Here is a 24,771-nt window from a genome sequence, read left to right as displayed (position 1 = left end):
GGGGCGGAGCGCTGAGGGGGCGGGGCCCGAGGGGCGGGATTCTGTCGGGGGGCGGGGCGCTGGGGGGCGGGATTCTGTCGGGGGGGGCGGGGCGGAGGGCTGAGGGGGCGGGGCCCGAGGGGCGGGATTCTGTCGGGGGGCGTGGCCCGAGGGGGCGGGATTCTGTCGGGGGGCGGGGCTCCGCCGCGGGCCGGTCTGTCGCTGCCCGCTCGGCCATGGCGCTGGCCGCGCTGCTGCTGCTGCTGCTGGCGCCGTGCGCGGCGGAGCCCCCGGAGCCGCCCGACGCGCTGTTCGCCGCCGGCTCCGAGGCCTACGCGCGCGGGGACTGGGCCGCCGTGATCCTGCACATGGAGCGCGCGCTGCGGGCCCGGGCGGCGCTGCGCGCCCAGCTGGTGCGCTGCCGCCTGCGCTGCGCCAACGCCACCGCCTGGCCCGCGGAGCCGCCCGCCCTGCGCGACCTGCTCTTCTTCCGCCAGCTGCTGCGCCGCGCCGCCTGCCTGCGCGCCTGCGCCCCCGGCGCGCCGTCCCGCTACCTGCTGGGCGAGGAGCTGGAGCTCGAGTTCCGCAAGCGCAGCCCCTACAACTACCTGCAGGTCGCCTACTTCAAGGTGCGCCCCGGGGCGGAGAGCGAGGGGCAGGGCCCGGGCCCCGCCACTGCACAGGGCGCTGTCTCCATGCGGCGCCCCAGGCACCGGGACACAGTCAGGGAGCGGAGGCAGAGCCTGGCTGGGGGCCCAGGGGTGGGATGGGCCGGGGCCCAGGTGAGGTTGCAGGCAGGTGGGAATCCAAGCCTAGCGTCTCCTGGGGCAGGGTCCCGGTGCTCTGCCTTGGGATGCACAGGGGGCTCCGCGCCACCCCAGAGCTGGGCGCTCACACGTCACCCACTAGCTGCAGCAGCAGCACTGGGCTGTTTCGCAGCCACTAGGCCCTCTGGGTTTAAGAACCAAGCCCATGGGCAGAGCAGAGCCCTTAGCACATGCAGGCACTCAATTCTGTGTCCAGCGGAAAGGCTGCAGCACCATATCTGGTCTGTCTGCTACCAGCTAGTAAGGAAGGGAGTTCCCTTCCCATCGGACACCACCCAGTGCATCCACTCCTAGTGACGGTGGAGTCGGGTGTCTTAGTGAGCTGTGGCCCAGCACAAAGCCCTTGTCCGTGCCACACTTGGCGTGCGCGCTCTCAGGGCTGTCTAGACGGGGCTGGGTGACATCTGGGAAGAGTGTGCAGACCTGACTGGTCCCTTGAAACGTGTTAACTAGTCATGCTGAACAGTCTGTTGCCCTGGGTCTCTCCCTGTGACTCTGCATGTGTTTCCCAGACCCCAGGATGATCTCTGTGTAAGCTCAAAGCTTGTCTCTGTCGCCCACAGAGGTTGGTCCCATAAAAGAGATTCCCTTACTCACTTTGGGCGACTTAACAGGTCAAAACAGAGGGCATGCAGGCCCATTCGTCCTTTCCCTAGGCACCCATCCAGAGGAGTTGTGCCCCGCACTTGGAGCAGGGATATTCCTCCCAGGGAGGGCTTGCGTGCAGCTGTATTGAGCAGGGGTGCTGGATGGTGCTAGGAAAGGAGGCAGCTGCATCCAGCAAGGGAACAGGCTGGAGGGAGGAGAGAGGCTGCGGGGAAGGGGCTGGGGAAGGTGCGGCTGTGACTGAAGGAGTGCGGGAGGGAACATGGAGTAGCACTAGAGGTGGGCAGAAGAGGGCTCTGGGATTTAGTATAAGGCCAACATTGTGCTGTGACTGAAGTGGGCTTGGATGGTGAGGGGAGATCTCTGGCCCCAGCATCACATGCACACCCCCTGCCAGTGAATTGAACATCCCCCCCATCCCTTAGGCATTACTTTGTATTTAGCACATTCCCTTTTTCCCAGCTGAGCGTGTGTATCAGAGTCCAGCCAAGGAGCTCTGCATCCTCCTTTCTCACTCTCCCCACGGCAGGGCCATAGAGTTCATGCCACATGTGCAGTCCCAGCTGCTTCCAAATTTCTCCCCTCCTTTTCCTGCAGCTGAAAGCCCAACCCCCTCTAAGAAACTTCCTTCTTCAGAAGCTGAAATGCCACGTAGTAAGCTGGGGGCTGTCTCATCCGTCATGCCCACTGTAACATGAGCCAGGAGGGTCTCACATTTCAGAAAAGTGAAAAAACAGCCTCTTTGTATGTGCCCTTTCCCTGCTGCTTGTGTGTCTCTCAGTCAGTGATCTTACTGAGAAGTGCGTTTACACCCATTCGGTCTGTGTTTAGTCGTGATGTTGGGAAACACGGGCTCTAGAGCTAACGCTGTGCTCCGATGGACACTTAAAGGAAACAACGTCAAGGAATGTTCTTACACGGTGTTGCGGTATCCCTCTCCTTGGGGAGTTTTGTATTGTATTGATCTCATTGACTCTCTGGGGCACAGGAAATTTCCTCTAACCCAAGAGTAGGAATTGTTTGTCCCCAAGAAAGCTTTAAAGAAAAAACTGGCTCATGTTAATTAACTGTCAATTTAATCACACTTCTGTTTGGAGTTTTAGCTACTGGCATTAGAAGTAACAGCTAGTACCAGAAAGTTATGAGAGGAAAAAAATCAGTTTACTTTGTGCATTTTGACAGTTTCACTCTCAGCTTTATACTCCGTTGGTGTCTCGTGTTACTTGTCTTTTACACTGCAAGAGAAAATATTTTTAAAGTGGAAAAATGTCACTTAAAAAACTAAAAGTTTGGCAGGGCTACTTTCCATAGATGCAGAACCTGAAACAGGGATGTTAAAAAGGGTTAATTAGGTAACCGAGAAACCGTAAAAAACCCCACAACTTAGTGGTTACACGGTTGCATGCTTAGTGCTCTGCCGTATGAAGCTTATACTGCAGAGCCCGTAGCCCAGGTGGCTTCCTGGGAACAGAGCCAGGAGCTGCTGTGTAACTGTTACGATACTCGATAGCCTTATGTTTATCGATTAATCATTTACACTTGCACTGTTACATCCCTAACCTGAAACTATTCGATTCACTTTGGTTTGGTTTGGTATTCGATTTCACCGGGATGGTCCTTCTTTAAGTTCTTATGAAAATTAAACTCTTGGGATAAGGTGCAATTCATAGAATCACAAAAGGCAGAAACGGAAGAGACCTACTGAGCCAGCTTGTTCAGCCCCTGCCAGTGCGGGATTGGTCCCTATGGTGCAGTCTGGGCTTTGTCTAGCCCCATTTTAAGTAACCTAGGAAACGGTATTCACTACTGCCCAGTATGTTCCGTTCAGGTGTTCATACCGAGCCCATCAATGTAGTATCTAAGCACCTTCCAGAGATGCATTAAACAACATGCTTATCCTATATGGTGTTTCTCCATTTTCTTCTCCCTGAAAGGGAAAGTCTCTTGGGAGACTCGTATTAAATTATCCTTTTAATGACTGTCGCACTTAGAGACCCTATCCAACATCAGAGCCTCACAGTGTTAAGTGCTGCACATGGTACATGTAAGATGTAGCAGTCTAAAGAGACATAATCGGTGGGAGAAGGAAAGAGCGATATTCCCTTTCTACAGACGGGGAAGATGAGGCTCACAGATTGGCTCAAGATCAGACCAAGAGTCTGTGGCAGAGCCTGGAACTGAACTCAGATCTCCTGTGTCTCAGTCCAGTGCCTTAACCGCAAAACTCTGAAATAAGGGAGCCTGGGCAAAGCCTCCTGAAATCTGGGAATGAACCAAGAATGTTTAGAGTGTGTGCTGCTCCTCCAGGACGGACAGACTTTGACAGCTGGGCCTAGCTACTGCAGGTCAGCCCCCAGCCTAGGGCTCTGGAACACCAGGGGAATGTTCGATGCGAGGTGTAAAGTGTGTGTGCAGAGCCAGAGAGCAGAGGCTTGGGGGGTTAGTGGGAATGATCTCCAGCAGGGATGCTGGCAGTTTATGGAGTTTCTTTCAGTCTGGGTCCTGGAGACATGTTCCCGGGGAGTCGGCGGCCTTGCACCCTGCAGGGAAAGCGGGTCGGACACACCTTTGTCTTGAACGGACGTGCTCTTGTGTATTTAGTACCCAAGCTGTTGAAGTAGCCAGTTGCTTTTCCCCAGTAGATTTAGGTTGTCTGGCCCTAGCATAGCCCCAAAGCATTGTGGGTTTTCCCCTCTCCAGCATCCCAACATCACGGGCTGGTTTACGTGTGCGTCAGGCTGTGGGTCCCTGTGTAGCATTGACCTGTAATATTTACCAAACTCTGCTCTTGCCCTTTTTGCTGCTGGGTGATGGATTCGTGTCCAAGCAGCTTAGTTATGGCCCAGATCAATCTGAGCATTGTGGGGCGAGACCCCCAACCCACATGTTAGGAAACCAGGCAATGTGCAGTTCAGCGTCCTGTCTGCTCGCTCCAAAGAGTCAGCGTGACAGAGCAAAACAAGCCACAACACCGAAACCTGCTCCATTGACGTGCTGCTTCCCGCACCGCAGGGCTGTCCTGCTGCCTCTTGCCACGTTGTCCCTGGGGAGCAGGGAATGTTTATGAAGCCCACAGGACACTATTGGCAAGGGAGCCCCGCTGCCTCTGGCTGTGACTGCAGCAGGAAGCAGGGAGGCGAGGCAGGTCCCGGCGTGATCTGTCAACCTGGAGTGGTTCCTGCCCCACAGAGCAGGCCGAGGGCCCCCCCGGACTAGGTGCCTGACCTGGAGTTCTGGTGGGCACAGAGAAATGGCATTTTTGTGGGAGGGGTGAGGTGTGTGAGGTTAGCAGTCCTGTTGTTAACTGGTGTGGGCATGCGCAGGGCCTGTGGAGAGTGGCTGCCTTGAGGCATGCTGGGAGGACAGAAAAGGCCCTGGGGATGTCCGTGGATGAGAAGCTGGATGTGAGTCACCAGGGAGCCCTTACTGCCAAGGTGGCTAATGGCAGATTGGGAGCATTAGGAGGAGCGTTGCCAGCAGATCTAGGGAAGTGATTGTTCCTCTTTATTCAGCTCTGGTGAGGCCACAGCTGGAGTATTGTGTCCAGTTCTGGCCCCCCATTATAGAAAGGAGGTGGACGCATTGGAGAGGGTCCAGTGCAGGGCAATGAAAATGACGAGGGGGCTGGAGCACATGGCCTATGGGGAGAGGCTGAGGGATTTGGGCTTGTTTACTCTGCAGAATCGAAGAGTGAGGGGGGGTTTGAGAGCAGCCTTCAACTCCCTGAAGGGGGTTCCAAAGAGGCTGGAGAGAGGCTGTTCTCGGTGTGGGCAGAACAAGGAGCAATGGGCTCAAGTTGCAGTAGTGGGGGACGGGGGGGTGTCTAGGTTGGATATTAGGAAAAACTATTTCACAAAGAGGGTGGTGAGGCACCGGGATGGGTAACCTTTGCGGGGGGGATCTCCCTCTCTAGAGGCTTTTAAGTCCCGGCTTGTCAGACCTGGCTGGGATGGCTTAGTTGGGATTGGCCTTGCCTTGGGCAGGGGATGGGACTGATGCCCAGCTGATGGAGCACTGGGAGATCATGTCCCCGGGGGGCTGCGCACACTGTCCCTGTGCGATGGGGAGTCTGGTCTCACTTCTCCCCACGTTTTCCTTGCTTAGATTCACAAGATCGCTAAGGCCGTGGCTGCTGCTCATACCTTCTTCGTGGGGAACCCTGACCACATGGAGATGCGGCAGAACCTGGAGTATTACCAGATGATGGCAGGAGTCAAAGAGTCGGACTTCACAGACCTGGAGGCCAAGCCCCACATGGTAGGAAGAATCCTTCTCCACCAAGCGTTTGGGTTCCCCCGTCGGCCGCGGCTTCCGCCCTCTGCTCCCAGCCCAGCACCGGCCTCTCCTCGGCACTCAGAGTCTGAGAGGAGCGTTTGAATGAGCAAAGTCTCCCTCTGCACCTACGGGGCGAGGTGGGCCCCTGGAGCTGGCCTAGCATAAAAGGATGTCCTATGTGCTGGTTTGTGACCCTGTAAGAGGCTGGAGGAAGGGCCCTGCTTCCATGGTGGAAGGGCAGGTCCTGCCTGGTGGTGGAGACTGAGTCAGACTGTGGCACGGAGGTGACCGCCGAGGGCTTGAGAAGTAACAGGCTCCGTGCTGTAAAACCTCCAGCCTTTTGCGACCTTGAAACACCCCTGCCGCTGCCGAGGCCCAGTGAATGCTGGAGAGAGGGTGTCGCGGTTACAGGTTCGACTCCCCCACCCCTCAGCTCAGCTGAAGCCAGAGAAGAGCAAAGGAGACCGTACCCGTTCTTAGGAGCGATTCGGGAAGGGATGGGGGAGAGGCCTTTCGGGGTACGCCCCACGTAAGGGACCAGAGGGCCCAGGCCCAAAACCTATTTCCTAAGCCGGCCCCCCCAGGCTTGAGGCTGTGGTTGTCTCACTCAGGCCTTGGCTGTGAGCTTGTAGCAAAAGGGCTCCCAAGAGGAGGTGGTGACAGCCTGGTATCCCGCCCCCAGTTCCCTCCTGCCGTGTCAGTCTGCAGCTAAGCCCACGACTGTGGTGGGGGCTGGATATTCAGGAGCATCCTCCAAGGAGGTTTTCTAGTGGGTAGAATATAAATGTGGATTGTAATGACTTTAACGTGACTGAAAAGGCCTGGACCCGGGGCTCCTACGCCCTGCAGCCTGCGCTGCCCCCGTCCCAAGAGACCCCGCGGTGCCACTGCCCGGGGCCGGGCTAGTGGGGCTGGGACTGGCCGGCCGAATGAGCAGAGTTCCGTGTGCTGGGGCAGCCGTAGCATGGCCGGGGAGAGCAGGGTTCTGCCACGCGGCAGCAGCGTGGCAGGGCACCGTGCCTGGGCCAGTCTGCTGACCCGAGAGCCCATCCCCGTGCGCACGCACAGACCCGTCTTTGGGAATACCCGGAATGTGGAAGGGCGACACGCCCAGCAAGTACTGGAGTGGGGGATTCCCCCTCCCTAGACCCATCGGGGGAGACCCAGAAGGTTCCATGCCCAAGTGGCCGGGGTTGACCCCTTGGCCCATGAAAGCGGAGCCCCTCGCCGGCTGGGCAGTGTTGCTCTGAAAGCTGCTGTATTGATGTGTAGTCTGGCCCATGGCGGGTGGGGGGGTGTTTGGCCTGCCTCTGCTTGGAGAGCTCTCTGAGTGAGGGACCCTGCGAAGTGGTGCAGCCACACTCTACCGCCCCTGGGCTCCGTGCTGAGAGGGGGCGAGTGCTGAACCCCAGGGAGAATGTGTCGGGCTGGGCTCAGGGTTCACTTTGCTCCTGGCTCTTTGCAGGGCGAGTTCCGCCTGGGGGTGAAGTTTTACACCGAGGAGCAGCCGCAAGCGGCCATTCTGCATTTGGAGAAGGCGCTGGAGGAATATTTCGTAGCTGACGCCGAATGTCGCGCTCTCTGCGAGGGGCCCTACGACTACGAAGGCTACAACTACCTGGAATACAATGCTGACCTGGTCCAGGCCATTACGGGTGGGTGCAGCATGAGGGTGCCTGCCCTGAGCCCCTGCGTGCTCCAGTGACTGACGTGGCTTCCCCTTTGAGTGGGTCTGGTTGGGGGGCACTTTCTGCCCAAGAGCTGGGCGTCTGCTGGCTCAGGAGACAGTACAAGCTTGGGCTGAGTGGGGTTTAACTTCCCAACCCTCTTTTCTTGGCCCTGAGGGAAGCCGCCTCCTGGCTGAAGACTGCGGCTCCAGGGCGGGTCTCGCCGGGTCCGTGGAACACGCTGTCTTTCTCTCGCAGATCACTACGTGCAGGTTCTCAGCTGCAAGCAGAGCTGTGTGACCGAACTCGCCTCCCAGCCTGGCCAGGGCAAGCCCGTGGAGGATTTCCTTCCGTCCCACTTCAACTACCTGCAGTTCGCCTATTACAACAGTAAGCAGCGTGTCGCGTGTTTCTCTGCCATTAGGGGCCGGGAGTCACTCCCAACCTGGCTGCCTCGGTCCCTCCTCCAGTTGCACGGACAGCGGCGGGATCCGTAGAGCCGCCTTGGAGAAGATGATCAGGGGCACTCGGGAGTCGGGAAAGGCCGGAGCTGCCGCTGTCCAGGCAACTTTCTGCCCCGTTGTGGACGTGCATTACGAGAGAACCGTAAATCCCACCGTCCTGCCCTCATGTCGGCCAGTGTCCGGGGGGCAGTGCAAGGGAAGGAGGCGGCTGTTCAGTATTTTCATTTGCTGAGCAGCCCCCGGCCTGATTTCCTGCTCGTTATCCAGCTGCCACTGTGGCTGCGGAGTCTCTTATTCCTTCCTGGGCTTTTCTGTTGCACCCGGAGCTGCGTTCCAGTGGGCGAGCCTCTGAGAGACTAAGGCCACGTGCCCCCGGGTTCCAGGTGAGCAACTGGAGGCCTGGAGCCTGATTTCAGGAGCACTGAACGCTCCCAGCTGCAGCTGAAGTCAGTGAAAGCTGCGGGTCCGCGGCCCCTCTGACAAATGGCATCCGGGCACCCGTAAGTGACTTGCCCAGTTTCATACAGCAAGCCGGAGAGCCAGGAATAGCCTGGTGGGTCCAACCTGGGCTGTGATGGTCCGTCGTGCTGGGGGCTGTACAAAGCAAGGACAGGAGATGGGACCCCCTAGGCCTAACAAACGAGGGGGCGGAGACAGCACAACATGCTGCGGAGTTAGGCTAATGTTGGGGTGTTAAGTATCGGATCACTGACTCATCGAATGGTCGATGCATTTTTGCATCGACTATTTGATTAGTTGATAGGGCGCCTCCGCCTTTGAAGTGTAGCAACAGCCCTAGGGCCCTTCCCCGCCTTGCTGCCTCTCTCTGATAGAGACAGGAGGGTGGGGGGAGGCGACCAGTTGACGGTCCTGTAAGCAGTGGACTGGTCCTAGTGAATATTTCGGGTTGTTTCCTAACCCTTCCCAGCGGTTGCCTGAGCGGCCTCACCTGCATGGTGGTTTCCCAGCCAGGCCACGTCACGTCACTGAGCTAACGTCACAGATTGGGTTGCTTCGCCCTCAGGCCGCATGTCTGAGTTTGGCAGACCCAGGTCTGGTGTCGCCCCTTCTTGTACTCCCTGTCGCTGGGTTACCTCGCGTGTACCTTGGGAGGGACTATCCATACCCGCCCCGGGGCCCAGCAGGAGCCTCTGTTAACGACGGCGTTTGAGAAGCCTTGAAGTGCCAGGTTCCTAAGCTCACTCGGGGGAAAGGTGAGACTAGAACTTGTGGTCTCCTGACCAGGGAACCTGCCCTTGGCCCAAGGTACACTTGCTTTGGTGGAGGAAAGTAGCCGCTCCGGGGGCTCATCCTCTCTCTGGTCCATATCCCACCTGGGGCACTAGCTCACCAGACGGGCTGGGTGCAGGAGGCTCGGGGGGGCTGGTGTCAGGCCCAGCACAGTTGGAACATTCCGGAAATCAAGGGCTAAATCTTGAGCCACTCCTGATAGGGTTGTGGCAGTGAATTTCTGAGGCTTCTACGTTGGCCAAATCTGGAAGATGAAAGGCCCCTTCCTGGTCCTGGGGCTGCCCCCTCTCCTAAGGCCCCTGCTCTAAACCTCGGTGCCTTAGAAGAATTCAGAAAACAGTTGGGATTTTTTTGAATATTAGTGAAAAATGGGCAGTTTTGCCAGTCTCCTCAGGAACCGCTGAACTGCCCCTCAGCTGCTGCACACGCTTTCCAGAAAAATCAGCCCCGGGAAGAGCCAAAGCCTGGAAAACCTCAGTTCCAACGGACAGTTTGTCGGTTAGCAGCCGCTGATAATGGAGCGTGTGGGTGTCTCCGTGCCTGCCAGGAAGTAGTGCTTACAGGGGCATGCTAAGCCTGGAAGCCTGTCGTCCTGCAGCCGTGCTGCCCGATGATATGGAGCTGGGCTGAGCCTCCATGTCCGCTGCCCCTCCTAGAGCTCAGTGTGGCCCCTGCTTTGGTAACATCCAGTCGTTGTCGCTCCCGTCTCCGGGCGGGGCCCTTCACGACTTTGAGTGTTTCTCCTCCCCGTTCTGACTGAGTTCCTTCTTGCAGCCTGTTTTGAGCCGCCCGGGGTCTAGGAAACCACCCGGCAGGGTGCTTCTGCATTGCTCCAGGTGCTTTAGAACGGCTCCTGCTTGTCAGCCCGTGAGCGTGGCGGGATTCCACCGCACCCTGGCGTGCCGTTCGTTTTCCCCAGCAGGTGGCGCACTTTCCTTTCTGCTAGGCTGGCGGGTGACGGGCAGCCATCCCAGGGAGGTTTTGGCAGGTCCAGCAGGGCTCCTCCCCTCCCTGGAGCAGCCTGTCGGGCACAGGAGCAGCCAAGCCCAGGGATGCTCTTGCCACAAAGCCCAGACGCGCGTCAGTAGCTGGTTTCTGTGGAACCTTGAGCAAGGCTAGTTGTGGGGGGGGGGGGGCAAGCCACGCGTCTGGCAAGGGCGTTCACCCCAGGGCTGCGTGGGGACCCTGGACTCCAGACCCCTTCCACCCTGCTCCTCTCGAAGCTTTGCACAACCCGGAGCGCCAGCCGCCTGCGTAACTGGGGCTGCCTCTCGCTGCAGGAAGTCGGGGGTGGGGACACGGAGTCGGCAGGCCTGGATAAAGGCCTGTTACATGAAAACCGCAACAGGCCTGGAATCGCGTGAGCAAGACTTTGGTTCAGGGACACGGCAAAGAGGCCCTATTGAGAATCGCATGATTGTGCAAGTCAGGCACCGGGTGCCGATCAAGCCAGAGGGGCGGAGCAGAACATCTCAAGGAGAAACGTCGTGGTGCTGACCGACTCCCCAAAATCCAGTGGACGTACCGACCGAGGCTCAGGGCCGGGTGGATGTTGACAGCATGAGGGATAGTAAGGAAGCCCCCCTCCTGCAAGGTGACGGGTGGTAACTAGGTAACAGAGGGTGGCAACTTGGTACAAAAGAAGTGATGTAACTGGTTTGTATCTGTCTCTAACAGGGCACCACAACGAGTGAGCGCCGACCGACCGGGGGGGGGGGAGTGCAATAGGCCTGTGTAGGAGGGCGTCGTAGCCAATGCAGAATGCACAGTCTGCTAACTACTGCTAATACCTGGCATTTTGCAACGAACCTGCTTGATTGCTTTCATCCTTGCCTGAATCTGTCGTTTCCAGGGGCTCTCTGAGGTCTGCTGTGTTGACCCAGGGGCTCAAGGTTTAGCGCTTTAGATAGAGGGAGCGCATGCAGGCAGCCGAGAGTTTCTCATCACTGACGGAGCACAGGACCTGTCAGGAACCCACCGGGACAACCCTGAAACCCTGACTGCCAACACTGGTGACCGACCCTCAACTTACTACCATGGGGTCTCCTCCCATCCCCCCCAACCCCGCCCTCCTTCCTCACACACAGGCAGCGGGACCAGCACGAGCCGTAGCGGTTCAGGGGCATGGGCGCCCCTTGCTGACCCCCAACAAGGGTCTTGCCCGATGCTGGCAGCCTTTCCCGTCCCGCTGTGCGCTCCCTCGACACTCCCTGAAAGCTCCTTCCAGGACCGAGGGAGGCGTTTCCAGGGCTCACTCCTCTAACGTCAGGAGAAGTCTCCTGTGTCCGGAGCAGACTGGCCAGGCCCAGGAGGAGGGACCGAGATCTCTTCCCGTGGTGCACACACACAGAGGTGCATCGTTTCACCCCTTCGGGCTGCAGCGCGGCTTCGTTTCTGGGTGTCCTCCGATTACTCTGAGCTCCTGTCTGCTTCCCTTTGTGGCTTCCGGGCTGGTTTCTGCTCTGCTACCTTCCCAGGTGGGCTCTGTTGGCATTGCAAAGTAGAGCAGCGACCGGGGCAAGCTGCCAGCCCTGGGCAGGGAGCCTCTGCTGGGAAGAGGGACGTGCACAGCCCTGGTGTCTAGACTGGGGGAGGAGGAGGAAGAGCAGAATCACAAGTGGAGAGACTCCCGTTTCCAGCGCAGCCAGGACAGTTCCTGCTGCAGAGCTGTGCCCCCAGCATGAGGGATTCCCGTGGGGGAGTACATGGCAAGCCGCTTGGCCTCATCTGCTGGCTGGGCGCTGGGGGGCAGCACTAGGACGGCTGCACATCACAGGGGTCTGCAGCGCAGGGGGGATTGCTCCCCGTGGTTGTGAAGCGGGAGACGAGGCAAGTGAAGGAAATCGGACGAGCCCTGGGAGTAAGGCTGAATGTGAGTAGCTATCCAGAGGAATGGAGTGGAACCCCGGGTTTCCCATTGCAGGTTTGTGGAGGCTGGGCCCAGCAGGTGCTTAGCCAAGGTGGTTGAGGGAGCCAGCCCCATGTGCCGGGTTTCCCTGCCCTTTGACTGCCAAAGCCTGGGACAGGACAACGGGATGGATCACCGGATAATTGCCCTCTGGGGCACCTGGCACTGGCCCCTGTGGGCAGCCAGGACGCTGGGCGGGGTGGACCTTCGGCCTGCCCCGTGTGGCTGGTCACGTGTCTGACGCAGAGCCTGGGTCGCACCGGAAGGCCTCCGAGCGCTGCTCCCATCCAGCACCCGCCCTGCCAGCGCAGAGCACGGGGGAGGCTGCTCTCCAGAGCGGGTTTCTCTTGGCAGGTGGGAGTTACGAGAAGGCCATCGAGTGCGCCAAGACCTACCTGCTTTTCTTCCCGAGCGACGAAGTGATGAATCAGAACTTGGCCTACTACACGGCTGTCCTGGGGGAAGGCCTGGCTGCGCCCATCGGCCCTCGAGAAGTGAGTGAGCTCCAGCCGGTCCCCGGGATTCTGCCCGTGTTGCTCTCCAGGGATTCAGGGGCCTGCTGAAGCAGCATCTGCAGTCCCGGGATTGGAGGCGGGAGGGCAGATGGCCGGTCAGCGTTAGGACTGGCCCTCTTCATTCCTCGCACGTGGGCTCCAGGCGCCGCTGCAGGGAGGGGACTGGGGCCCTGATCAGAGCTCAGCCCAGGCAGATTTCTGTGGGCCAGAAATAAGCATACGTTGGCCTCCTGCCCCGGGGCCCAGCCAGGTGCTCGCTGCAGGGCTAGGGAGAAGCCTGTCCCGGCCACGTGTGCTGATCCGGTCCAGGCTCCCGCCCCGTCCTCGGAAACACCAGGGCCTGCCCGGCATTGCAGAAACTGCCAAAGTGGCTGAAAGGAAAGCGTCCCGCCAGCCCGAAGCAGACCCTTCCGAGGGACGTTGCTGCCGAACGGCTGACGTGCGACAGGATCCTGTCCTGGGGGGTCATGCGGCCCCACGGGGCGGGAAACCCTCTTGCCCCAGGAACCCGTTGGCTTTATTTGCTACCCGTACAAAGTAGACGTTAATGGGGGGGGGGGGTTGCGGAGCATCTGGGTGAGACGGGACCAGCTTTCTGCTTTCAACTTGTACGTTTCTCCGACCGGAGATTGTCTCCAGGGCTGGCGCTCGGGAGGGGGCCGGGGCGGACTGAGCGGGACCGAGCCGTGGCGCTGCAGGATCCTGCGCTTTCATCCCTGCCGCGGGGCTCTGCTACTCTTGCTAGCTGGGCTTGTGCCTGCTGGTGCCCCTGCGCCGGCCAGGCCAGCTTGCCTAGTGGGAAGCCCCGTGTAGGCTGCTCTGACCCCTCCGCCTCTGCCCCCTTTCAGCACATCCAGTGGTATCGCCAGCGCAGCCTGCTGGAGAAGGAGCTGCTCTTCTTCAGCTACGATGCCTTCGGGATCCCATTTGTGGACCCGGTGAGTGCGGCTCCCCTGGCCTGGGACTGGACCCGCGGGGGGCAGGGGTGGGGTCCGTGGGGCAGTGGCGGGAGGAGCCGTGCTGGAAGGAGGTGGCGCTGTGACGGGCTGACTGCTTTTCAGTGCCCTGCCCCAAGCCGAGCCAGGGGAGGGTGCCTCGGGCCAGGACGCGGTTCCTCATCGCCAGTTTCTTTGGGCCCGTAGGACACGTGGACCCCGGAGGAGGTGATCCCCAAGAGGCTGCGCGAGAAGCAGAAGTGAGCACTGTGCCGGGAGCCCTGGCAGCTGGCGTGGGCGGTCGCTCGGGGGGTTTCGGCCAGCCGGGCGGGAGGTGCCCAGCGGGGGGAGGCTGGTAACGGCGGCTCACGGCGCTCGGGCTGGAGTGACTGCGCCAGGAGGTGGCCTGGGCACGTCAGGCTGCCGAGCCCCCAGCCAGGCACTAAGGCGGCTGCCCCGGGGGCCGGAACAGGCTCTCACAGCGTCTCTGCCCAGGGTGGAGCGCGAGACGGCCGCTCGAATCTCCGAGGAGATCGGCAACCTGATGAAGGAGATCGAGACGCTGGTGGAGGAGAAGACCAAGGAGTCTGTGGACGTGAGCAGCTTCGTGCGGGAAGGTCAGAGGGAGCGTGGTGCAAAGTGCCCCCTGCGGCCCGCAGCTGGGGGCTCCGCGCAGGGAGCAGGGCGTTCGACGCTGCCGGAGCTGGGGCCGCCTCTGCGCGCGGGCACCTGACCCCAGTCTCGCCCTTGGCCTGCAGGGGGGCCGCTGCTGTACGAGGGGCTGAGCGTCACCATGAACTCCAGGCAGCTGAACGGCTCCCAGCGAGTGGTGGTGGACGGCGTCATCTCCGAGGACGAGTGTCGGGAGCTCCAGAAACTCACCAACGTGAGCAGCTGGTCGCAGGCCGGGCAGACGGGGAGGCTGGGGCAGGACGGCTCGAGCTGGGGGGGAGCCGGCAAGGCGACCAGGGAGGGCTGGAGTGTGGAGAGCAGGGAGGGGCCAGGCTGCCACCTGTTTAAAAATGCAAACCAGAGAGAACCCCTAGGAGGAATTAAACCCTGAAGTGAAGCCAGGACCTTAGTTCCCCAGGGCAGCTCTCCTGTCCCCCGCCCCCAGCTCAGGGCACCCCCAGGGCATGGCTCCCAGGGTACCTGGCCAGCGGGGGCAGGGCTGGGTCTGCAGGGTGGGGCCTCGGAGCAGCAGCATGAGGGCGGCTGATTCCTGCCCATAGCAGGGCCAGGCCAGGGTGTGAGGGGGTGGGTGAGAAGGCGGGCGCGGGGCGGGGGGGGCTGTGGCTCACGGTGAGGGGTTAGGGCCCCGGAAGGATTCACTGGGACCACGTTGTGGTTTCCAGTGGGGCCAGGCCCCAGTGCTCTTTCCAGGGCGCGGGTTCCAGCCCCATCCAACCTGCCGAGGGGCTCTGAGGGCTTGGCCTGCCCGGAGCCTGCTCCTGCCCTTTCCTCGGGAGCCAGTCTCACATCTGCCCCTCGGTTTCGCAGGAAGCCGCGTCTGCGGGGGATGGGTATCGCGGGAAGACCTCCCCCCACACTCCCAGCGAGACCTTCTATGGCGTGACGGTTCTCAAGGCCCTCAAGGTAGGGTCGCGGGCAGGGCAGAAAGGCTGGAGGGGAGGATGGGCCGGAAGGGGGCGTTAGCAAGATGCTTCTCCCCCGTCTCTTCTCTCACCCGGAGGTGTGAACGGATGCGGGGAGCCCCGAGGAAGGGCAGTGTGGGGAATGGGGGACCCGAGTGCGTGCCCTGCCCCTCCGGGACCCCAGAGTCACAGTTGGGGAGCCGACAGACCTGCCCCCATCCCCGACTCCCGTTGCTGCCCTTCCCTCCAGCCCCGGCCTCGGGGGGGGGGGTGGAGCAGCCAGGCTGCTGCTGATGCTCCGTTTTCCCCGCAGCTGGGGCAGGAGGGCAAAGTGCCCATGCGCAGCGCCCGGCTCTACTACAACGTGACGGAGAAGGTGCGGCGCCTGGCCGAGTCCTACTTCCGCCTGGACTCGCCGCTCTACTTCTCCTACTCTCACCTGGTGTGCCGCACCGCCATCGAGGGTGAGCAGCTGGCCTGGGTGCTGCTGCTGCTGGCAGGGCCCCTCCCACGGCCCCGGGGAGAGGACGTCTCCCTTATCCTCTGGGCGGCTGCTGCCGGGGGACTCTCCGGTGGGCGGCCTGGCCCCCTCTGCCCAGGAACGTGGGTTCTGCCCCCTCTGCAGCCCAGCAGCCTCTGAGCCAGTCCTGATGTGCGGGCGGGGGGAACCCAGCTGCCCCATCCGGGCTGGGCCGGGCTGGCTCTGCAGGGCTCGCAGGGGCTGTGGGGAGCGAGCTGCGCGGTGGCAGAAGATGATGTCGCAGGCCTCGTGGGTCTAATCAAAAAGCGGAGCTGAAATCGACGTCCTTAGCGGCAGTCGGGTCGGCGGCTCCCCCGTCCCGGCCGCGCTGTGGCTGGACGGGAGGAGTTCGGCCGTTAGTTGATCGCGTCTAAGCGGACGGTGGATGGATCGCTGCAGCTCGCCCCCGGCCCAGTGGAGACCAGCCATAGTCCCTGCTAGAGCAGAGCTGCGCCGTGGGTGTGTCGGCCGTGTGCCCTAAACAGGAACGTCGGAGCGGCCAGGCTGGGCCAGCCCAAAGGTCCCTCTGGCCCAGCGCCCTGTCTGCCCACAGTGGCCAAGGCCAGGTGCCCCAGGGGGAGGGAACAGAGCAGGGCATCACCACGTGACCCCAGCCAGAGACCAGGCGCACCGCCCTGCCTGTCCTGGCTAATCAGTACTGACAGGACCAAGGCCCTGCCTGCTCCCTGCAAGCTGAGCCCTGTCGCCTCAGCAGAGCTCAGCCCTGGACTTCGCAGCGGTGTCCGTCCCCAAATACCTCTGCGTTTGCCACGCGCAGGGCGGCCCCAGGGCTGGCGGCGGGGGAGGGATGCAGAGGAGACGAGGGGCAGGGGCGGGAGACGAGGGACGCAATTCAGGTTCCAGCGTTCGGAGGCGCCGGAAGCTCTTGGCCGGGATTGTTAACGTGATGCTGTTGCAGAGCCTAGCTGGCTTAGGAGACTCTTGTTTTCCGAAGAGATTTAGGAACTGAGCCACCGTCATCCCAGTGGCTTTAGGCTCCTGAATCAGGTAGCCGTTGCAACACTGAGCCCTGCTGCAGGGACGTACCCTTACATATCTGGGGGGGGCTGCTCTCCTGGCAGGGCAGACGTGACTGGGAATTCTGGGGGCTGCCCCCCACCCCAGGAACGTGGCCGGTGCGCAGTGGGATGGTTCTAATGGGACACTGTTTGAATTAGCCTCGTGTGGTCCAGGGAGGTGATCGGGCAGGTTTTGGGGTGTTGCAGCCCTAACCCCTGGAGCAGGGCAGCTCCCTGTAGGCCGGGGGACAAAGGACCAGCGCTCTGCCAGCCGCTGCTGCCCACCGGTGGCATCGCAGGCCAGAGGGTGTTGGGGGTGGGGCCCCCTTGCTGCGAGCGCCCTGGGGTGCAGGGCTTGGTGACTATCAGAGGACACCCTGTGTCTCAGGGCCGGCTCTGCCTTCCATCTCAGATAAGCAGGCGGACCGGACGGACTCCAGCCACGCCGTGCACGTGGATAACTGCATCCTCAACGCCGAGGCCATGGTGTGTGTCAAGGAGCCGCCGGCGTACACCTTCCGGGATTACAGGTACAGCCCAGAGCAGCCGAGACGCTCTGGAGCCAGGCTCAGTCCCCCTGCCCTTCACAGTTGCCTGGTTGCCTTTGGTCGCCCGATCTCTGCCTTCCCGCCCCTCGGGGGACCCCGTTTGCCCCAGTAACAGGCAGGCTGCCGGCACCTGCCCTGCAGGGCCCTTACCAAGAGCCATCTCCGCAGCATCGCCCTGCCTGCTCCTTGGCACCAGGGCGTGCGACGGGCGCTCTGGCACGGAGTCCCTAGCAGCTGGGCTGCAGAAAGGCCCCGGCCTGCCTGGGGATTGATGCCGTCTCCTCTCCTGCTGGCAGCCTGGGGGCAGGGGCCAGGCTGAGCCCTCGGCCGCCGGGTAGTGACCGGCTGCTCTGCCCTGTCTACCTCCAGCGCCATCCTGTATCTCAATGGGGACTTCGAAGGAGGAGCCTTCTACTTCACCAAGCTGGACGCCACCACGGTGACCGTAAGTCGCTTGTCTGCCCCGGGGCTCAGAGTCCCCCAGCGCCTGCTCCTCCCTGCCCGGGGCTGGCACTCCGGCTTCGCCCTCCGCGCTTGTCTGCACAGGAGAGTTAATCCGGAGTGAGGTCGGGTGTGAACGCGAAGTGCGTTAACCGCTCCCTGTGCGGATGCTCTGACTCCAGAACGCTTGACTCCGGGTGAGTTCAGGCCGTTAGCGTCGGTGCAGGGCGGCAGTCGGGACGAACTCGCCCTTGGCGCAGCAGGGGTGCAGAGACGGGGCCCTGCCTCTCTGAGCCGGCCTGGCCCACGCGCAGGTTACCCGGCTGGGGGGTGGCTGCGCTCTGCTGAGGGCTGGGGCGGAGAGGAAGCTGAACGCCTGGCCAGCTCCCTGGGGCAAGGCAGCGAAGCCTCCTCCCGGGAGCCAGGCGGGCAGGGGTAGGGGCCGGCTGTCCCGCATGGGGACGCTGAGTGCCCCAGGATGTCGGCCCCCCGGGCTCCCTCCCCTGCTGCACACCTGCTGGCGAGCAGCCCGTCCCCCCATCGACTGGCCTGTCTCCTGGCTCTCCCCGCCCCCTCTCGTTACTCGCCGCTGCCTAGATGGCGGGCGCCTAATCCACGTCTGTCCCCGGCAGGCGGAGGTGCAGCCGCAGTGCGGGCGGGCGGTCGGCTTCTCCTCCGGCTCGGAGAACCCGCATGGGGTGAAGGCCGTGACCAAGGGCCAGCGCTGCGCCATCGCCTTGTGGTTCACTCTGGACCCGCGACACAGCGAACGAGTAAGCGCTGCCCCCCTCGGCACCGCCCCTTCCCCAGCGCTGGGACGGGCTCTGGGGCCGGGAGCCGGCAGGCTGGGATCTCCAGGGACGTGGGTTTCCCTCCGCAGCTGCCGTGCAAGAGTCAGGCTGTGGGATGAGCATGGCAGGGCTGGGCTGAGTCGGGGGCGGGGGGTGTTTCTAAGGTTGGGACGTTTTGGGGGCATTGCATGAGGCCCATCTGGAGCGGCGTGTGCTGTTCTGGTTGCCCACAGTCCAGAGAGGGGCGCTGTGCTGGGCGGAGGCCAGGAAAGGCTGCTGGGGACTGGAAGCCGATGGTGGGGGGGCGGATTGTGGGCTCTGGCTAGCGGAGCGGAGCAGGGCGCTAGCGCGGCTGCAGAAGGGAGTGGGCACGAGAGGCGAGGAGGGACCCCGGGCCGGATGGGAGGCGCTTTCTGGCCATCCGAGGAGGGAGAGAACGGGCTTTTCTGAAGGGGTTGCTGCCATAGCAGGGGCCGAATCGCTGACCCAGGAGGTCCTGCCGAGGCCTGTGTCCTCCCCGGGGATCCCGCCCAGTGCCACGAGGGCTGGCGCTAACTGGTCCGTGCCCTGCAGGAGCGCGTGCAGGCCGACGACCTGGTGAAGATGCTCTTCAGCACGGAAGAGGTGGATTTGTCGGAGGTGAAGGGGCCGGAAGCGGCGCCGCCTGCCACGGCGGGTGTCCCTGGGCAGGGCGTGGACGGGAAGGACGAGCTGTGAAGCCGCAGGCGCCAGGAGTGGGACTGCGATGGCGTTTCTGGACCCAGACCCCTGGGAACCGCCGCTCGTGGAGGCAGAGCAACGGGCCTGGGACGGAGAGCGGCCAGTTCCCTACAAGGCCTGGGCAGGAGCCTGGTTTCCTTGGCCTGCTCCAGCACCCGCGGGCCAAGGCGCAGCAGGGCCGGGAGGAAGCTTTTCTGGGCTAGCTCCGGGCCACACACCTGCAAAGTGCCCGGGGACGCCAGTCTCGTCCTGCCCCCCGTCTCCCGCCGTGGCCCAGCCTTGCGCCGTGCGACACGCACACGTGGCGGGTGCACCGTTCTGGGTCCCTGGACGGACGTGGGCGCCTGGATCCAGGGGACATTCGGGGACCCCGAAAAGCCCGTTGGATTGAACACGTGCCAATGGCAGTCGGGAATAAAGGGTTCTTTTCTAATCGGTTGGTGTCTCCCTCCCCAGGCCACAGCCTGGTGTCTGTGGGGTGTGTCTGCTGCGTGGCTAGGCTGCCGGGCGGGCCCTGGCTGGCGCCGGGCACTGCGGGAGGCTGCAGAGATGGGGGTCGCAGCACCTGGGGTTCATGCTAGAGAGCTGTGGATTCTGCACTGTACTCCCCCCAGAGGGCCTGGATGGGGGGTATCTGGGAAGCCACTGCAGGTCTTGTCCCCCCTTGCCCTGGCCCCCCAATGGCTCCTGCTGCCAAGACACCATCTGGAGCTGCCCTGTGATTTGTCCATGCCCGTGTCCCCGGCTCCCTCCCTCCCTTGCCTGTCTCCATTCTCCTCTGTCTGCTGCTTCCCTCCAGGCGGGACTCTCCTCTGCACCCGCCAGGCTTCGTGCCTGCAGCCGCTGTCCTTGCTGCTCTGCAGAGGGCTGCACGCAGGGCCCTGGCTTCCCAGGCGAGAAGGGCCCGTTGAGCTCTCCTAGTCTCACCCCGTGGAGCACAGGCCAGACCTGCCCACCCCCGTGCGCAGCGTTGGGGCCCCCGTGCACGCCGCACACGCTGGCGTCCCTGCAGCAGGAGGGTTCAGGATCCCAGCTCTGCGACCTGTCTGCGTGGCCCCAGAGCCGCTGTTCGACTGCTCCCTCCTGTTCCCTGCCATGCTCAGAGCCAGTGGGGCGGCCTGGGGATTACGGGGCCTGCGGGAGCTGCCTTTGGGGATCAAAACCCTTCCATGGTCAAAGCCTCAGCAGGCAGGTTGGGCGGAAGCTGCACTGGCACAGAAGGTCCCTTCCGGGTTGATTGGCTGAAGGTCCTTCTGGCTGGAGTTAGAGCATCACAGACTAGAACTGGAGGGGACCTTGAGAGGCATCGAGTCCAGTCCCCGCCCTCATGGCAGGACCCAGCACCAATTCTAGACCATCCCAGTCCGGTGTCTGTCCAACCTGCTCTTAAACATCTCCAGAGATGGGGATTCCACAACCTCCCTGGGCAACTTATTCTAGTGCTTAACCAGCCGGACAGGCAGGGCGTTTTTCCTAATGTCCAACCTAAACCTCCCCTGCTGCAGTTTCAGCCCATTGCTCCTTGTCCTGTCTTCAGAGGCCAAGAAGAGCAATTTTTCTCCCTCCTCCTTGTGACACCCTTTTAGATACCTGAAAGCTGCTCTCATGTCCCCTCTGTCTTCTCTTTTCCAATAGCTAAATCATTGATGAAGATACTGAACAGAACTGGTCCCAAACAAGCCCAATTCTTTCAGTTTTCCCTCACAGATGATGTATTCTAGACCTTTCATCATTTTTGTTGCTCTTTTCTGGACTTTCTCTAATTTCTTCACATCTTTCTTGAAATGCGGTGCCCAGAACTGGGCACAACACTCCAACTGAGGCCTAATCAGTGCAGAGTAGAGCGGAAGAATGACTTCTCGTGTCTTGCTCACAACACTCCTGTTAATGCCGCCCAGAATCATGTTTGCTTTTTTGCAGCAGCAGCGTCACACTGTTGACTTTTATTTAGCTTGTGGTCCACTATGACCCCATGATCCCTTTTTGCTGTACTCCTTCCTAGACAGTCACTTCCCATTCTATATGCGTGAGTCTGATTGTTCCGCCCTAAGTGGAGCACTTTGCATTTGTCCTTATTAAATTTCATCCTGTTTACCTCAGACCATTTCTCCAGTTTGTCCAGATCATTTTGAATTATGACCCTATCCTCCAAAGCACTTGCAGCCTTTCCCAGCTTGGTATAATCTGCAAACTTAATAAGCGTCCTCTCTATGCCAATAGCTAAATCATCCATGAAGATACTGAACAGAACCGGTCCCAAAACAGACCCCTGCAGAACTGCACTTGTTATGCCCTTCCACACGATTGTGAACCATTAATAACTACTCTCTGAGAACGGTTATCCAGCCAATTATAGACCCACCTTATAGTAGCCCCATCTAAATTGTATTTGCCTAGTTTATTGATAAGAAGATCATACGAGACCGTCTCAGATGCCTAACTAAAGTCTAGGTATAACACATCCACCGCTTCTCCCTTTTCCACAAGACTTGTTATCCTATCAAAGAAAGCTATCGGATTGGTTTGACATGATTTGATCTTTACAAATCCATGCTGGCTGTTCCCTATCACCTTATTGTCTTCCAGATGTTTGCAGAAAGTTTCCTTAATTACTTGCTCTCTTATCTTTCTGTAGTTAAACTGACTGGTCTGTAGTTTCCTGGGTTGTTTTTATTTCCCTTTTTATAGATGGGCACTAGATTTGCTCTTCTCCAGTCTTCTGGAATCTCTCCTGACTTCCATGATTTTTCAAAGATGATAGCTAAAGGCTCAGATACCTCCTCTGTCAGCTCCTTGAGTATTCTAGGATGCATTTCATCAGGTGACTTGCAGACATCTCACTTTTCTAAGTGATTTTTAACTTGTTCTTTTTTTATTTTAACTTCTAAACCTACCCCCTTCCCACTACCACTTACTATGCTGGGCATCCTGTCATCATCCGTATTCTTGACAAAAACCAAAACAAAGAAATCATGAAGCACCTCTGCCATTTCCAAGTTTCCTGTTACTGTTTCTCCCTCTTCACTGAGGGTTTTGGGCTTGTTCAGTTTGCAGAAGACCAGAGTGAGGGGGGATTTGGTAGCAGCCTTCAGCTCCCTGAAGGGGGTTTCCAAACAGGGTGGAGTCAGCCCAATGGAGAGCGAGCTCAGTGGCTCCTGCCACAGCGACTGTTTCCCTCCGGGAAGGGGACTCAAGTAAATGTGGGTTGGTTTTGCCGTCGTGCTCTGCGCTGCTCCCGCCGTGAGAGGGCCGGGGACAGGTCAGGCGCAGTGATGCGGGTAGCGCGCTCAGCCAGGCCCTGCCTCCATCAGTGGAGTCGTACGCTCAATGAGGCTAAGAGCGTGGCCACAACTTTCACTTGCGAACAATCGCCGGCCAGTCAGCGCCGGCCACTCCCTTCCCAGCCGCTTGTCACTCGTGGAGGAGTCAGACTGGGCTCCGGGCGGTCTCACGGGTCCATCCAGAACGCTTCTGGGGAACGTTCACTTCCTGCGCTACCTCAATCCGGGAGCTGGCAAGAACCAGAGGCTGCTGGATTATGAGGCTCAATCCTGGTATTTGCTCCAGTGAAATATTGCGCCGAGGTTTGTGGGAGAAGTCAGTGTAGACATCTCGTTAGGGCAGAGCTGGATCCAGCCCCTTGCGTTGTTAGTGGTTGCCTTAGCCACCCATTAACATCTGTGCTGGCTCAGAAAGCTGCCTCAAAACATCAGCCCAAGGCCAGTACCCTTAAACTGCATGGAGGGTTATGACTGATCATAGAATCACAGTGATGGAAGAGACCTCAAGAGTCATCTAGTTCAGAGTTTCTCAACCTTTTTTTATAAAGTCCCCCCAGTACTTACAGTTTTCAGACACACACCATTTTTTTCTATCTTTGCAACACATTTGTTTAAACAGCTTAATCATAGCTGGGCAGGTGATTACATTTTTGGGTGTAAAAAGTACAAAAATAATAAAGTGCTGTAAAACTTAAAATAAAAATTCCATTTTCTCCAATTTTCAGTTGTGTTGACGTACCCCCTTTTCCTCCTCCCCTCGACTTCTCTCGAGTACTCCTAAGGGTTCTCATACCACTGGTTGAGAAACACTGATCTAGTTCAAACCCTGCCCAAAACAGGACCAACCCCAACTACATCATCCCAGCCAGGGCTTTGTCAAGCTGGGACTTAAAAACCTTTAGGGCTGGAGATTCCACCACCTCCCTAGGGAACCCATCCCAGGGCTTCCCCATCCACGCAGGGAAATAGTTTTTCCTAATATCCAAGCTAGACTACCCCCACTGTAACTTGAGACCATTGCTCCTCGTTCTGCCACCACTGAGAACAGCCTCTCTCCAGCCTCTCTGGACCTCCCTTCAGGACATTGAAGGCTGCTCTCAAATCCCCCCTCAGGGTATGTCTACACTACAAAGTTAATTCGAACTAACGGGCGTTAGTTCGAATTAACTTTGATAGGCGCTACACTAGCGCTACACTAGTTCGAACTTAATTGGAACTAGCGGAGCGCTTAGTTCGAACTAGGTAAACCTCATTCCACGAGGACTAAGCCTAGTTCAAACTTACTAGTTCGAATGAAGGGGTGTGTAGCCCCTTCTCTGGCCAACACCAGGGAAACTCTATGCCCCCCTCCCGGCCCCGGACCCCTTAAAGGGGCACAGGCTGGCTACGATGCCCATGCCAGGTGCAAGCCTGCCAGCACCCAGCTAGCAGACCCTGCACCTGGCACGGCTCAAGCCAGCCACCATGACCGGGACCGCAAGAGGCGGGCACCCGCCTGGTCTAGTGTGGACATCATGGACCTCATCAACGACCTCCGCACTAGGCACAGGAAAGTGGCCGTCTAGGGCAGGAGAGCTGCCAGCCTGGCCACCCAGGAGCAGGTGTGCATGAAAATCAGGGTATGTCTACACTACCCTCCTAGTTCGAACTAGCGGGGTAATGTAGGCATATCACACTTGCAAGTGAAGCCCGGGATTTGAATTTCCCGGGCTTCATTTGCATAAGCGGGGAGCCGCCACGAGGTGTACCGGTAGTTCGGAATAGGAAGCCTAGTCCGAACTACCTAGTTCGAGCCCCGTGTAGCCGCGCTGCACGGGGTTCGAACCAGCGGGGATTTAAAAATGGCGGCTCCCCGCTTATGCAAATGAAGCCCGGGAAATTCAAATCCCGGGCTTCACTTGCAAGTGCAGTATGCCTACATTACCCCGCTAGTTCGAACTAGCGGGGTAGTGTAGACATACCCTCAAGGTGGTCCACTGAGACCCCCGAACCTGAGCCCTGAGCTTACAATGGCCGTACTGGGTCAGACCAAAGGTCCATCTAGCCCAGTAGCCTGTCTGCTGACAGTGGCCAACCCTAGGGACCCTGAAAGGGATGGACCGAAGACAGTGACCAAGCCATTTGTCTCGTGCCATCCCTCTCCAGCCTTCCACAAACTTTGGGCAGGGACACCACTCCTACCCCCTGGCTAATACCACTCCATGGACCCAACCTCCATCACTTTATCTCACTTCTCTTTAAACTCTGTTCTAGTTCTAGCCTTCACAGCCTCCTGCAGGAAGGAGTTCCACAGGTTGACTCTTTGCTTTGTGAATTACAACTTTCTGTTACTAGTTTGAAGCCTGCTACCCATTCCTTTCCTTTGGTGTCCTCTAGTCCTCCTATTATGGGAACTAATGAAGAACTTTTCCTGATGCACCCTCTCCACC

General features: G+C 59.7%; 1 protein-coding gene across 2 annotated transcripts; it reads left to right on the top strand.

The window, feature by feature from the left end:
* The first annotated feature begins 172 nt into the window (after positions 1 to 172).
* P3H1 (prolyl 3-hydroxylase 1) lies at positions 173 to 23,060 on the top strand. 2 transcript variants are annotated; one of them, XM_075906856.2, is made up of 15 exons: positions 173 to 608; positions 5,517 to 5,669; positions 7,153 to 7,342; positions 7,613 to 7,744; positions 12,332 to 12,471; positions 13,341 to 13,430; positions 13,635 to 13,687; positions 13,923 to 14,044; positions 14,186 to 14,313; positions 14,928 to 15,023; positions 15,336 to 15,486; positions 16,950 to 17,091; positions 17,479 to 17,554; positions 18,183 to 18,323; positions 18,915 to 23,060. In XM_075906856.2, the coding sequence occupies exons 1-15, from the start codon at positions 216 to 218 to the stop codon at positions 19,056 to 19,058; spliced, it is 2,151 nt and encodes a 716-aa protein (XP_075762971.2). In that variant the 5' UTR covers positions 173 to 215; the 3' UTR covers positions 19,059 to 23,060. The 2 variants fall into 2 exon arrangements, with proteins under 2 accessions (XP_075762971.2, XP_075762972.1); XM_075906857.2 differs by having other exon boundaries at positions 174 to 608; positions 16,974 to 17,091.
* Positions 23,061 to 24,771: the final 1,711 nt, after the last annotated feature.

The sequence above is a fragment of the Pelodiscus sinensis genome, chromosome 24, assembly GCF_052426305.1.
Source record: "Pelodiscus sinensis isolate ZL-2025 chromosome 24, ASM5242630v1, whole genome shotgun sequence".
Lineage (NCBI taxonomy): Eukaryota > Metazoa > Chordata > Testudines > Trionychidae > Pelodiscus > Pelodiscus sinensis.
This window is presented reverse-complemented; position numbering and strand designations above follow the sequence as displayed.

Coding starts and splice junctions, on each gene's coding strand:
- P3H1 (XM_075906856.2), top strand. CDS start 216: ATGGCGCTGGCCGCGCTGCTGCTGCTGCTGCTGGCGCCGTGCGCGGCG. Junction 15,487..16,949: donor GTGCCGCACCGCCATCGAGG/GTGAGCAGCTGG, acceptor CCTGTGTCTCAG/GGCCGGCTCTGCCTTCCATC. Junction 18,324..18,914: donor ACCCGCGACACAGCGAACGA/GTAAGCGCTGCC, acceptor CGTGCCCTGCAG/GAGCGCGTGCAGGCCGACGA.